This window comes from Lactuca sativa, chromosome 6 (assembly GCF_002870075.4).
Source record: "Lactuca sativa cultivar Salinas chromosome 6, Lsat_Salinas_v11, whole genome shotgun sequence".
Classification (NCBI taxonomy): Eukaryota; Viridiplantae; Streptophyta; class Magnoliopsida; order Asterales; family Asteraceae; genus Lactuca; species Lactuca sativa.
Genome location: NC_056628.2, coordinates 155,712,416 through 155,726,471, shown reverse-complemented (window position 1 = coordinate 155,726,471; position 14,056 = coordinate 155,712,416). Strand labels below are relative to the sequence as shown.

Here is a 14,056-nt window from a genome sequence, read left to right as displayed (position 1 = left end):
ATACTACTTACGCACATACACCTTTCCAGGCCCTGACCTTCCGGTCCATGTGTCTCAGGGGACTTCCGTCCCGACTCGGTAAACCTTCCGGTCCTACCTTACGGTCCTCATCACAATGCCTTCCGGCCCGTAACATATATGTCTTCCGGCCCGTAACAAGCATAGCATACATAGCACATATAAACGATTAACTTATCATATACGATGCATACAAACCATAACATATCCGACCTTCCGGTCCATGTTTCCAGACTTTGGTCCGATGTCGTGGCAAGCCCGAGTATAACTTATATGTTATGTGTTACATGTGTCGGGCTTCGGTCCGATACCGAGGCAAGCTTGATGAATGTTTATATGTTTTCGGATTTCGGTCAGATGTTGGGCGGGGCCCGAGGAAGGAATGTATGTTTATTTATTCTTGTTGTCTTTGTGATACTTGTATGTGTCTGGTAGAGAGGTGAGTGTGGGCGAGGTCCCGTATCTCATCATTAGCCGAGAGTGGACGGGGTTCCATATCTCACATTAGCAGAGTAGGGGCGGGGCCCATGATAGGTGAGGCCTTAGACTAGAGTATGTAGTGTAGCGTATGATTCTTTATGTACTAGCATGACTATATGATATCGTTTGTATGTGTTTAGCGGGCGGGGCCTAGAGACAGGCGGGGCCTGGTAGAAATAGATCTGTATACCAAGTGGGGGGTCGATGCCAGGCGGGGCCTGATGTCGGATTAGTCCGATATCGGGCGGGGCTCGAGGTAGCGGGCTAGGCCCATGTATGCTGTTATGTGATTATGTGTATGATATGTGGTAGTTTGGTTTCAGGTACTTCCGATAGCAAAGGGAAAAAGCTCGGGATGACTACATGGAACACACCACAACTTTTAGCCGGGGATGATTTACTCTGATGTTTTGACATGTGATTTTGATACGTTGATAGTTGTTATGATATTTTTGAGATACATGATTTACGATTTTTATATGATGATGATATTTATGGTTTTATTAATGATTTAAAAACGAAATTTTTTGACTGTATTTTTGGGATGTTTCAAGTTGGTGCTAGAGCCTTGGTTTGAGGGATTCGGGCACACTCTCGAGTGTTTCTGAACTCAAACTGAGGACTTGGTATGGAAATTTTCAAAAGAAAATCATTTTTATAAAAGAACTTTGAAAAGAGAAAAGAATTTAAAAATATGCAATCAGCTGCGCTCAAGTAAGTATTACCAAATTACCCATACAATTTTATGTTATGAGAACTGCATGCTAGAGTAGGACTAAGGATCTAGGAAGGATACCTTATGTGCCTGTTGTATGTGTATCAACTTTATGAGAACTGCATGCTAGATTAGGGCTAAGGATCTAGGAAGGATGCCTTACATACCTGTTATATGTATCTCAGCTTTATGAACCGCATGCTAGTACAAATTAGTCAGGGATGACCTGAATAAGATATGCTTGATTATGTTTACTCGATGCTCGAATGTTGCTTGCTTTGTGCTTTTAGGAGTTCTAGTTATCTTTTACTAACTAGTAAACGAATATGTTAAGTTACATATTACGAGGACTAAATAATTTCAAAAGGTTAGTTCCGGCTCTATTGCGCAGCTCTTGTATGAGTCCAACCGTTGTATGGAAGGACCTCTCATTCGAAGAATTATCTAGTCTTAGTAATATGTAATAGTATTCGCAAGCTAGTTAAGGGGAGATATCAGGGACTTCTTATGCAGCTCATGGCAGATAGTGGGTCGGTGATTACCCTAGGGCAAGCCTAGGATGAGATTAGCTCGTGAAGCAGTAGTAGTAGAAGGGACTTGGTGGAGTCAAGGCAGTTCTTGAGGAAAGTACGGATATATGTGGAAGGTAGTATGGGCCCGTACTACTGAAAGCAGAGGATTTGTACTCGAATCAAGGAAGGCTGAGATGAAACTGGGGAAACTTGTAGTGTGTGTGTGATCACTCGATAGTGACGAGAATTCTGATGGTTGTTATGATATGTTGCAGCATGGTGACGGTACGTGGCAGACCAGAGGGCAGTTCAGGTGCCGGTGAGGGATCAGAATCGGGCTCTGGAGCCGGGCAGCTGGATGAGCATATGAGAGAGTTTATTTCGGTTGAGATTACGCGCAATATTTTAGACCAGAATCCTATGATCTTTGGTATGGTAAAGGAGGCCATCATGGATATTTTGGAAGAGAGATTGTGTGCAATCCACACCGAGATGGCGGTCATGATGGAGGCACACACATTAACGTTCAGGGAGTTCAGAGCCTATGGAGCTCCAGACTATCATGAGGCTAAGGACGCCATTGCTAGCACTAGCACCCAGTGGTTGGAAGATGTTGCCAATGCCTTTCGTTCTAGCTGATGTCCCGAGGGGGACATGGTCCGACTCGCCTCCTGTCTTCTGAAGGACAGAGCACGTGATTGGTGGGAGGAGGTTGGACATGCTATTGGAGATGATTCCGCATTGGACGCGATGACATGGGGTGACTTCTCGTCCAGGTTCAAGGCCTAGTTTTCACCAGTTATTGAGATGCAACAGTTAGTACGAGAGTTCCAGGATCTCCAACAGACTACAGAGATAGTGGTGGATATCACCGCCAAGTTCAGAGAGAAAGCCCTTCTTGTTCCGCAGTATGTGGCGAACGAGGAGATGAAGAAGGCTCGATACCACGAGCTGCTGAGGGGCGACATTAGACAGTTCGTGAGTCGGTCCAGCTGCAAATATTATGATAGAATCTATAGACTACTATTCTATGGTCAAGTCTAGTAATCAAGCAAATATTATGATGAAATACTACTCTCTAACACAGTTAAGCAACTAACTTATCACCTACACTAGGATATGGTTAATCTCTAGCTCTAGCAATTTAATGGTCATAAACAACTATGTAAAACAATTTTCATTCAATTAACTGCAGTTTAACTACACAAAACTTGAGACGAGGAAATAAAGATAGAAACTTTAACAATCTAGGTTTAGATTTATCAAACAATATTTAAAGCAAAAGCCAACTTTGTCAATCCATAAAACAAGAAATCAACACATAATATTCAGGAGTTTATCTAATCTAAACGAAAGCAAGAGTTTTAGCCCATGATCACAACTGATGAATGCATAAAAAAAGGTAAGCAAAGATAAAAATATTTAAACTAAGCAAACCGAATGTGTAGATGCGAATCCTAGCTCTAATTGACTTCCTAGCTTCAAAATCGACCCCAAAGGGTTCTTAGAAAGGTTTTTGTCATAATACTTCTCCAGAAAGTCACCTCCAAGTCCCCCAATTCATCCTAATGTTTGGATATATATACATTTGCCTAAAATTGGCCACCACGATGTGGTAACGGCACCACGTCGTGGTCTTCGTGTATATCCCGTATTTTCCAAGTCAGCGCCAAGGATCACGGAGATTCTATTCACCATGTCGTTGTGGGATCACCACGTCGTGGTTATCGAGAATCAACATTTTCTCAAAACTTGAAAGTTGTCCAAAATTGTGTTTAGTTTTCATATCATTTTGAATTACATCAATCGGAGTTACGAGTCATGAGATATGTTCAAAATATTGACGAGGGGTCAAGCTATCCAACAACATCCTTCTTGTGTCTTCTTCTTGTCTACGCTCACATTTTCCTACTTCCAACTTCCATATTTCTTCCGAGCATGTATTTTATGCTACATAATATATGTTAAACATAATAAGTACCTTTTGTTATATAATAAGCATAACATAAAATATTAAAATATGATGTAAAATATATATGTAGATATGCACATATCATTGGGTACCCAACTCCTCATGAAACGTCTTCCAGAACCTTGAAGTCAAAAGAACATCCCGGTCTGACATAATTGAAGTCGTTACCCCATGCTGAGCCACCACCTCCCAAACATAAATCTCAGCCAGTTTCTCTACAGAAGAGCTCTTGCTAATGGCTACAAAGTGAGCACTCTTCATCAAACGATCCACTATCACCCAGACAGCATCAACACCCCTTGTAGTCCTCAACAATTTTATAATAAAATCCATAGTGAATAGCTCCCACTTCCATTTGGGAACCTCTAATGGCTGCAATTTTCCATGAGGGTGTTGGTGCTCAGCCTTGACCTTCCGGCAGGTCAAACATTGCTCCACAAACCAAACCACATCTCTCTTCATACATGGCCACTAGTAACAATGCTTCAGATCGAGATACATCTTGGTAGCCCCTGGATGAATGGAAAACCTCGACTTGTGGGCCTCCTCCATCAAAATCCATCGTGCCTCACCCGCATAAGGTACCTAAACCCACTCGTGAAGAGTCAGAAGCCCTCAACTATCGATATCAAAGGCTGAAATCTGGCCGATCACCCGCCCATAAAGGTTTTCGATATCAAATGTCGTGGTGACCTATGGCCATGTCATGGGCACTGGGTTTCCAGCAGCTCCAAAGCTCAGATCTGGTCCGAACTATGGTCTAAATGAATAAAGTTTCTAACTTTATCCATTAAGACACCCATAGAGATGAAGATCTTAACCCTAGGTCCAAATAAAGCCAAAATCCATAATGTCTTAACCATTAAGCCCTTGATCCAAAAAAGTCCTTAACTCCAACTCTTCCAGAAGCTAAAGTGGGGTACCAAAGGTCCATAAAAATGATTACTTGATGGACATGCATGCCCCATTCATGTCCTTAACTCAACTTAGGTCAAATGGCAAGAAAATGACCTATAACTTATGCAAGATTCATAAATCACAACCAAACTTCAGATCCATATGATATGATGCTCAAGGGACACTAGAGAGCAATAAAGTTGCCAACTTTATTCTATACATTAACCCAAATCAACTCTATGAACCAAAAGGGACCAAAACAGCCTAGATATAAGAGAATAACTCAAAAGATAGAGACTTGGATCCTTACAAATGGTCTAGAAGGTGAAAACCAAGATAATAAGGTGTTGCTTGCTTGATCCTTGCACAAATTCTTCCCCGCTTCCTTTCAAAAGCACTAAAACCATCCAAAATGAAGCAAAACCACCAAGAGGGAAAAGGATTAGGGTTTTTATGAGTTTGAGGGGGATAGAAGCCGAGAAATGAACCCTAGAATCGAGTTATTGGGGCTTAAATATGAAGGGAACCCTAAAGAGTCATGGGCTTGGGCCTGATCAGCTGCCACGTCATGGTGGTCCAAAAATATCACGCGACCAATTAACGATTGCCACGTCGTGGCCTCTTTGGCCACATCGTGGCATAGAGGTTCTTTCAAAACTCCATCTTTGGTACTTGCTACAATTAAGTTTAACCAATTTGGACATAGGTGGTACACTTATAAATAATTCGTAATGATGCTCATAAGAATCTCGAACTTACAAAGTCAAGACTAAAGGTTTTCGTGACAAGACCAATAGCCAAAAGTTCTTTGAAAATGTACAAAAAATGTTTACTTTACCATTTGTGTCTTAACTTGTTTTCGAGTAAGCTTCAACCTCGTTGGGTGAGCCCATTTATTGTTACTGATATAGAAGTTAAAAGCAAAAAAAAAAAAGATTTTCGAAGTGAACAAACACTGATTGAAGCCATTTTATGAAACTTCCAAGTTAAAAACAAGGAGGTTCACATGTTGGAATGACCTAATTAAGAGGACTGAAGAAATCAAGGGGCCATGTCGAGCCAACAACATTAAAAATACGCAAATCAGGAGGGAACCCAAGTCGTTTATGTTTTTTTTTCAATATTTATTTAAAACAATTTATTTACATATTTGTATGTTCTAAATAAGTTTTTATGCTTTGTAATGTATTAGAATGTTTTTAGGAGTCAAAAATACCTTTTATTGGTTTTTTGAAGACAAACAAGTAATGTATTAAAAAAAGTCATACGCAAACAAAAGGTTTACACAGGTCGTTTAGAGTTTATTATTATTTTATATGGTCGTGTAATACAATACAATGAAATTTCTGAAATTTTTTTGCAAAACATTGTCCATGTTTTTGGCCTACAAATTACACGTCTTGTGTAAATTAAAGTATATTGTCACATATGGGGCTATGGGAAAGACAAGTATTGCAGAAATCGGTCTTGACAGCCTCCAGCCCCATTTCGGCCCATTTGCAAACCCTAATCCATTTGAGAGCATCTTTTAGCTTGGTGTGTGTGTTTTGGTGAACTTGAAGGAGAAGAAAGAAAAGGAGATCATCCTAGAAGTGTGGAGCACCTTGGATCTAGAATTACATCATCTTTGGACACCCTTTGGAGGTAAAAATCTATGAACATGACGAGGCTATGCTTAGATTTAGTTTGACCGTGAAGTTTGTGTTCTTTTGGTCCCATTAGTATGGTATTTTGAGTATGGGTTACTCTAATCCATCTAAGTTGACCTTTCATATGTTTTGGAATGTTTAGAAGCATAAAAATATGGTCTTGGTCATTATTTCCCTTCCATGCACGAGTTTGGATGCCTTAATGGGTTAAGAGGCCAGGGTTTTTGGTATTTAGCACTTAATAGCCATGCAAGACCATAAGGTTTCCAACCTGGAATTTGAGTAAAAGAGCTTAAGGAATAAGCTCTTACTAAGAAAGAAAAAGGGCCAGACCAAATGGTATGTTGTGCGTACGCGGTCAACCACTCGTTTTTGGTCAAGGCATGAGTACGCCCCGCGTACTCAATTGTGTTGACCATGTTTGACTTTGACCAGGATTTGACCAAGTTTGACTAAGGGTATTTTGGGTTGTATTTGAGATTGGTCACTATATGATGAATAGGTGACATGGAGCTGATATTCGGAGCAGAGACCTATTAAGCTATTTGTTCAGATTGGGAGGTGAGTTTTCCTCACTATACTTGTGGGTCGAATGCACCAATGCCAACCCACCGAATCATGTATCCTGGTTAAAGGATGTTGCTATGTTGTATTGAATATTAGAATCGAGTCTTGATATGTCTGCATGTTTGCCTGTTAACTGGTTATATGCTATCTGTTATGTATATGTCGACATGTTATTGTTTGGGTTGAGGATTTACTGCTATGTGTGTGAGCCAATAGACCGGGGGTATTCCAATCTGATGACGGAGTGAGCCGAGGGTATTCTAGTCCGATGACTGAGCGGACCCGTTGTATATTGGTATTCCAGTCCGATGACTGATTAGGCCGGGGGTATTCCAGTTCGATGACTAATTATACCCAACATGCAATGTTGTATATGTTATGTTGTGTGGTGGTACTTTGGGAAAATCACTAAGCTTTGGCTTACAGTTTCAGTTTATTGTTTCAGGTACTTCAGAAGATCGTGGCAAGGCGAATGCGTAATTGTACACATCCTTTAATGATATTCTTTTTGGAGATTTTATGATACCCTGAGCTGAGGGTATTCTAGTCCGATGACTGAGCGGACCCGTTGTATATTGGTATTCCAGTCCGATGACTAATTAGGCCGGGGGTATTCCAGTTCGATGACTAATTGTATCCAACATGCAATGTTGTATATGTTATGTTGTGTGGTGGTACTTTGGGGAAATCACTAAATTTTGACTTACAGTTTCAGTTTATTGTTTCAGGTACTTCAGAAGATCATAGAAAGACGAATGCGTAATTGTACACATCCTTTAATGATATTTTTTTGGAGATTTTATGATACCATGATCTTGAGAATGTTTGTATTTGACACTTGATTTGATATGATTTTGGTTTGAAAACAATGGTTTCTTTGAAGTTCAAAATAAAAAATTATATCAGTGTTTTTGGAAAGTTACAAAGTCAACTATTGATGATGGAACAACACTAGGCTTAGTCACACGGAACAACGTGAGCTTGTGAACCATTTGTTTATAGGCATTATATATGTATTAAACTTTATAGTATTTTTAGAAAACTCATTAAATTTTATGCTTATCATTCTATGGACCAGGTAAAAAGCTTGGTGGAATTGTACCACATTCATATCAATGTTTATTTATTTATTTTTTTGTTTGAGACTTCCCTGTTTGATATCTTTCTAATACATTTTATTATCAAACAATTTGGTACCTACATCTTTTATGGGAAAATGGATTTGATGTTTTACTCCGTATTTTAAAAAAGGAAAAACCTTTTGAAAATTGGGATGATAGACTGTTCCACCCCTTTTCTTCACATCAATTTTTTTTCTTTCATTGTAATTTTATCATTCACATTCCACAGTACATGAAAATTTATAACTTACTCAATTTTTTTATATAAAATAAATACAAAAAAATTAAAATTATACAGAACTAATTAAAATTACTATACAAACACATTTTCATACAACTTCTTATGCAAGATGTAAAACAAACAAAGCTTAGAGAGGGAGTAACCCACTGCTATTTACTCTGAGGTCTTAAGATATCGCTCAAAACAACACAATTGTTGATCTATTTAATACATATAACATCGTTTTCATTATATATTATACCTCCTTTCATTATTGTCTAGACAACCCAACAAGATAATAACTTTTTCATGTCTAATTATTTTACAAATCTATTATAGTAAATTGAAACAAAAAGGAGACAAAATGTGCATTGTCCACCGCCAAAATTAATAAAAAAAATTATTTATAAAAACAAACAAAAACAAGACCATACTCCTCTCAACCATAACTTCTCCTTCCCCTCCCCTCCTCCTCCTCCTCTCTCTCTCTCTCTCTCTCTCAAACACACACAAACACAGATCGTTTTCTCTCTCTCTCTCTCTCTCTCTCTCTCTCTCTCTCTCTCTCTCTCTCTCTCTCTCTCTCTCTCTCTCTCTCTCTCTCTCTCTCTCTCTCAAACACACACACACACAGATCGTTTTCTCTCTCTCTCTCTCTCTCTCTCTCTCTCTCTCTCTCTCTCACTAAAATGCATTCCCAAACAAACTACTTGCCGGAGCACCTCTCAATACACCACAGTTAACCACATTCCAAAATGGGGAAGGCCTCGAAATTCTTCAAATCGCTCCTCGGATTCAGGACCACCGAAGCCTCCACCACACAATCTTCACGTTCAGAGCCTAAACAACCAAAGCCGGCAAAGCGACGGTGGAGTTTTGTGAAATCGCAGAAAGAGATTCCGCAGCGTCGACTCCGGGACACTTCCAAATCTTTCGACGGAGTCTCACTCCATCATTATCGTCGTAATCCAACCGACAATGAAGATCCCAATAAGCACGCTATTGCGCTTGCAGCGGCCACCGCCGCAGTAGTCGATGCAGCCGTAGCAGCAGCTCAGGCGGCGGCGGAGGTAGTACGAATAACTAGAAGAACCACCGGCTACGGTGTTCGTGAGGATTTGGCTGCCGTTAAAATCCAGTCATGTTTCCGAGCTTATCTGGTGCGTAAAATAGTTTTATTAAAAGTTTATATTAGTAAAAAATAAAGTTTAGTTTAGTATTATTATTTTAATAAAGTTTGGTTATTCCTAAAATTGAGAACATAGCATAAAAACAAGAGAATTTTATTTTTTTTAAATTAACGATAAAATGTCTATGTTCACGTTTAGAATATTTTTGTTAAATGTATTATGATTAATTAAAAATATCTAAACAAAGAAAATAAGAAATATCCAGACAATGGTAAATAATGCAGTAAAAGTTGTACCTTAGTTTACGTGGTACCACTTTCTGCATTGTGATGTAACAATGTAACATGCAGAAGGTACCACTTAAGATTAGAAACAAGTTTATGTGATGGCTTCCAAAACATCTCCTTTTCAAGAATTTTGAAGAATTTGATCATTTAATGCAAGGACAAACATATGTTTCACTATGCTATTGGATAAAAATGTGATTATGGTTCAATTTATAAAATTTTGACTATAGCTCCTCCTCTTTACCGATTTTTATATGTATTATATTTCGTCCCCAAATCAAATGTTGAAGCTCCGTCCCTGAATATAGTAAGATTATATTAAGACAAAATCCATTATTAGACAAAGATAATACAAAAAATTACTTTAAGTTAATATTTCTTTACGAGATAAAGAGAATTCAGTAAGATAACTATAAGACAAGAAGTAAGAGATATACCCTTTAACAGACAAAATATTACAATGAAATACTACACTATGTTATGCATAGAGAATACAATAAAATTATACTAAGATAAAATCGCTATCATTTTTTGTTCAAGATATATCATGACTTTACTGTTAATGAGCCGAGTAAGGCAATGAATAAGAAGTTTTTTGAAGATCACCCACTAAAATCCAAACTATATATATGATTTCCGGTTCTTGTCATTTTCTTTAAAAATTCTTGATATTGTATCTTTTTATGTTAAAAATGAGAAAAAATGAGAAGCTATGACTTTATCGATAATGAACTCAAAACCTTAAAGCTTTTCGAAATACTTCCAAATTGTATAAATATGTGTTAAAACTTTTAATCGATGAATTACTATAATTGTTTGGGCATTCACAATGCACCAGGTGAATAAAAAGATTGGATGAGTTGGAATGAGAAGTTGAGATATAATGGTTAAACTCGATAGTAGGATGACAAGTTGTCATATAATGAATCTAGGTGTGAGACCCATGTATTATATGAGTTTATTTAAAAAAAAATTAAATATGAAATTTAATAATTTGAAAAGTTTGAATTTATAAGAAAAATGAGAAATTTTTTGAATTATTAAAATTAATGAGACTTTAACGTATTGAATACATTATATATATAAATAAACTATTTCTAATAAATACCTTACATATATATTACCTTACATATTAAATGTGGAATTTTAATTTAATAAAATAAAAAATACAATAAAATGACAAGTGAAAAATAGAAAATTTTAAAAATTTTAGAAAATGTCATGTGTCAAAATGAAAGAGAAGTGGACATATGGCAAAAAAAAACTTTATTTATTATAATAGATTAGAGTTAAATAGTGAACGAAAAAAAAGATGATGATGGCCAATATTACAGTCTATTGAATTCTATATATAATTTAATGGACTATAGAAATAAAATAATGAAATTGTATGAAAAGTGGTGAATGTCCTTAATCCATATGCATAAAAAATATATATATTTTCATTCTATTTTATTCAATGATATCGATAATGCGTGTTTCAATATCTAGGCCATTTCCAACGAACCAACATATACTAAAATTATCTCCTGACTAATTTAATAAACTAAGGACATTTTATTTTCTGTTATTATTGTAACACATGATATATGTCCCATGAACTTAATGTTTTTTGTTTTATTAAGGTGGCTGGTGAGTTGTCATCATCTTCCTACTAAAATCGACTCTCCCTTCGTAAACCACCTTTCAATTTTGTATGCTCATTTTCTGATTTTAACTATATCTTATCTTCCCACAATTAAATGCACAACTAATTTTAGGCGTATCTTTGTTGACGTGGCATTACATTATTCCTTTGACATGTCAACTCAATAATATATTTTCATTTAATTTTGATTTAAAAAATGTATATATTATTTTTAACTTATAATTTTGAATTATTTTTCAGGCTAGAAGGGCATTAAGGGCATTGAAAGCACTAGTGAAGCTTCAGGCGGTGGTGAGAGGTCACATTCTGCGGAAGCAAACCGCCGATATGATGCGGCGTTTTCAGGCCCTCCTCCGTGCTCAGGCACGTGCACGTGCACTCCGGTCTCACTTATCCGATTCAACCAAACTCCCCTCTTATTTACACCACCATGTATGCACCTTTTCCCCTCCATATTTTTAATTTTTTTTTGAATTCCAAATAACAATTTAAAATTTTGGCTTCAAAAATAATAGTAAAAGTTATTGGTTTCAAATACAATATTAATTTTGTTATTTTAGAACGGCAAAAATACAGTATTATCTAGTCACTTTTATTTTTGTACATGAATGTGATGTGTGCCTTGTATTTGTAGCAACCTGCGACTCCGGAAAAATTTGAACAAATACCATGTAATAAACACGATCATCGTTCTATATTAAAGGTATGCTATTTCAAAAACAAGATTCAATTTATTTAATGCAATTTATTGAAATTAACCCAATCCTCAAACAACCACAGAAGAACAACTCAAAATGTTACAATCGAGATGTAATTACTCAAGAAAACGACAAAATTGTCGAAATCGATACGATAACAACTAAAGGAAAGAAGCTCTTTCAACAAGACCAAATCAACTTCGGGTCTAGTCAAAGTTTGACTACTTCAAAAGGGTCAACGGTTCAACCGACAACTTCAAGAGGGTCAACGGTTCAACCCACAAGTTCGAGCCCATGTGCATCTTGTGAAGTTAATTCATATGAGGGTTCAAGAAGCTATGTTAGCGGGTACTCTGAGCACCCCAACTATATGGCTTACACAGAGTCATCACGGGCTAAAGTTAGGTCACTAAGTGCTCCAAGACTAAGGAGTCATAACGAGGTTGCTAGTGGAGCGAAAAGGGATCCGGGTTATAAATACGGGTCGGGTGTGCAATGGGTTCCCACAGTGCGTGATAGTTTTGCACGGAAGGCGTATCCGGGCTCGGGCAGGCTTGACCGACTTGGAATGCCGGTTTATGATATGGAGGAAACTGAGTTTTGTGTTGGATATTGGAATTGATACTTTTTATAATGGGTTGGTAGGTTTAAGTTAATATGTATTGTAGTGTTTGAAAATACAAACAACTTGTCTCAAAGAAAGTGGGATTAATAATTAGTTATTAATAGATTTTACTTGTTATTCTTTGTAGATTTTTTTGGGTTAATGTTGAAATTAGCCTAAGCCACCCAATTCAAGAAAAAAAGAATAGACCACAAATAAAGACTTAAATTGGTTAAATATTTTGCTAAAAGTGTGGATAAATTATTAAATTTTTAATAGCCATATTTTAGAAACACAATCCAAAACAAACCCTAATCTTTCTCCCGTTGCTGAATCTGCATAAGATTCCGGTAATGGGGGAGTTAAAAAGTCCCAATCTCACCACCATGCCACCATCCTCATCGCCATCGCCATCATTAAAATCACATAAACAACCACCACCGCCGCCTCCGCCGGAACCACCGACCACCGGTCTCACACGATCGTCCTACAAAAAAGGCAAACACACCAAAGTATTCCGAGTCGTTCGCTCCGTTTTCCGGTCGTTCCCAATCGTAACACAAGCCAAAATCCCACTCTTCCCCAGCGGCCGTCCGCCGGAAGGTCATCGTGGAACAAACTGCGTCACTGGAACGCTGTACGGATACAGAAAAGGATGTGTCGCCCTTGCGATTCAAGAGAACACCAAAACGTTACCGATCATGATTCTGGAATTGGAGCTCGAAACGAACGAGTTGCAGAACGAAATGAATGTGGGAATGGTTCGAATCGCGTTAGAGTGCGAGAAACAACAGGAAAAGGAGAAGGTGAAGCTTCTGGAAGAGCCGTTATGGACGATGTTTTTCAATGGGAGAAAAGGTGGTCGTGGGGTGAAGAGGGAACCAACGGAGGAGGATTATTACGTGATGGAGACGCTTGCGGCGGTGGCGATGGGTGCCGGAGTTTTGCCGGGGAAATCTGAGGTGGAAGGTTCCGACGGTGAGATTGCATACATGAGGGCACACTTTGACCGGGTGGTGGGGTCAAGGGATTCAGAGACGCTTTATATGTTGAGCCCTGATGGGAACAATGGGCCTGAATTGAGTATTTTCTTTGTAAGGATATGATCTTGAATTTTTTTGTTTTTAAATTGAAATTGGATCGTAATCTTTTTGTTTATGGGTGAATTTGGGTAGGGTTTGTAAACATGTTAGGGGCGTTTAAGAACTTTGATGTTAGAGTAGGAAAAATATTTAACTTTCAATTGATTTGTGATATCGTTTTGATTGGGTTGTTATCATTAAAACTCTAAAAACTATAGCTTTCAGTTTTAAATGGTACTTGAGTTATTATTATTATTATTATTATTATTATTATTATTATTATTATAAGCCATTAAACTAGGAAATAATCTTATAAACAAGAATAATGTAAGACCATCTCCATCGGTGTCTTGCAAATGGTTTCAAATACCACGTTTGATTTAGACGTTCCACATCAAGGACTTGCAAACATACTTGCAATGCCACTAATTTATTGGGTCAATCCTCGTGTTCGGG

General features: G+C 37.6%; 2 protein-coding genes across 2 annotated transcripts; both read left to right on the top strand.

Annotated features, from left to right (window-relative positions):
- The first annotated feature begins 8,628 nt into the window (after positions 1–8,628).
- LOC111901154 (protein IQ-DOMAIN 22-like) lies at positions 8,629–12,665 on the top strand. Its single transcript, XM_052764763.1, has 4 exons — positions 8,629–9,311; positions 11,457–11,648; positions 11,851–11,919; positions 11,997–12,665. The coding sequence occupies exons 1-4, from the start codon at positions 8,907–8,909 to the stop codon at positions 12,534–12,536; spliced, it is 1,206 nt and encodes a 401-aa protein (XP_052620723.1). The 5' UTR covers positions 8,629–8,906; the 3' UTR covers positions 12,537–12,665.
- Positions 12,666–12,723: 58 nt separating this feature from the next.
- Positions 12,724–13,832, top strand: LOC111901155 (protein MIZU-KUSSEI 1). The gene has a single exon (XM_023897032.3). The coding sequence runs from the start codon at positions 12,872–12,874 to the stop codon at positions 13,622–13,624; it is 753 nt and encodes a 250-aa protein (XP_023752800.1). The 5' UTR covers positions 12,724–12,871; the 3' UTR covers positions 13,625–13,832.
- Positions 13,833–14,056: the final 224 nt, after the last annotated feature.

Bases quoted from the DNA above. Each gene is read 5' to 3' on its own strand.
- LOC111901155 (XM_023897032.3), top strand. From the start codon at position 12,872: ATGGGGGAGTTAAAAAGTCCCAATCTCACCACCATGCCACCATCCTCA.
- LOC111901154 (XM_052764763.1), top strand. From the start codon at position 8,907: ATGGGGAAGGCCTCGAAATTCTTCAAATCGCTCCTCGGATTCAGGACC. The intron at 9,312-11,456 runs GTGCGTAAAATA...ATTATTTTTCAG, and splicing joins CATGTTTCCGAGCTTATCTG to GCTAGAAGGGCATTAAGGGC. The intron at 11,649-11,850 runs GTATGCACCTTT...TTGTATTTGTAG, and splicing joins CCTCTTATTTACACCACCAT to CAACCTGCGACTCCGGAAAA.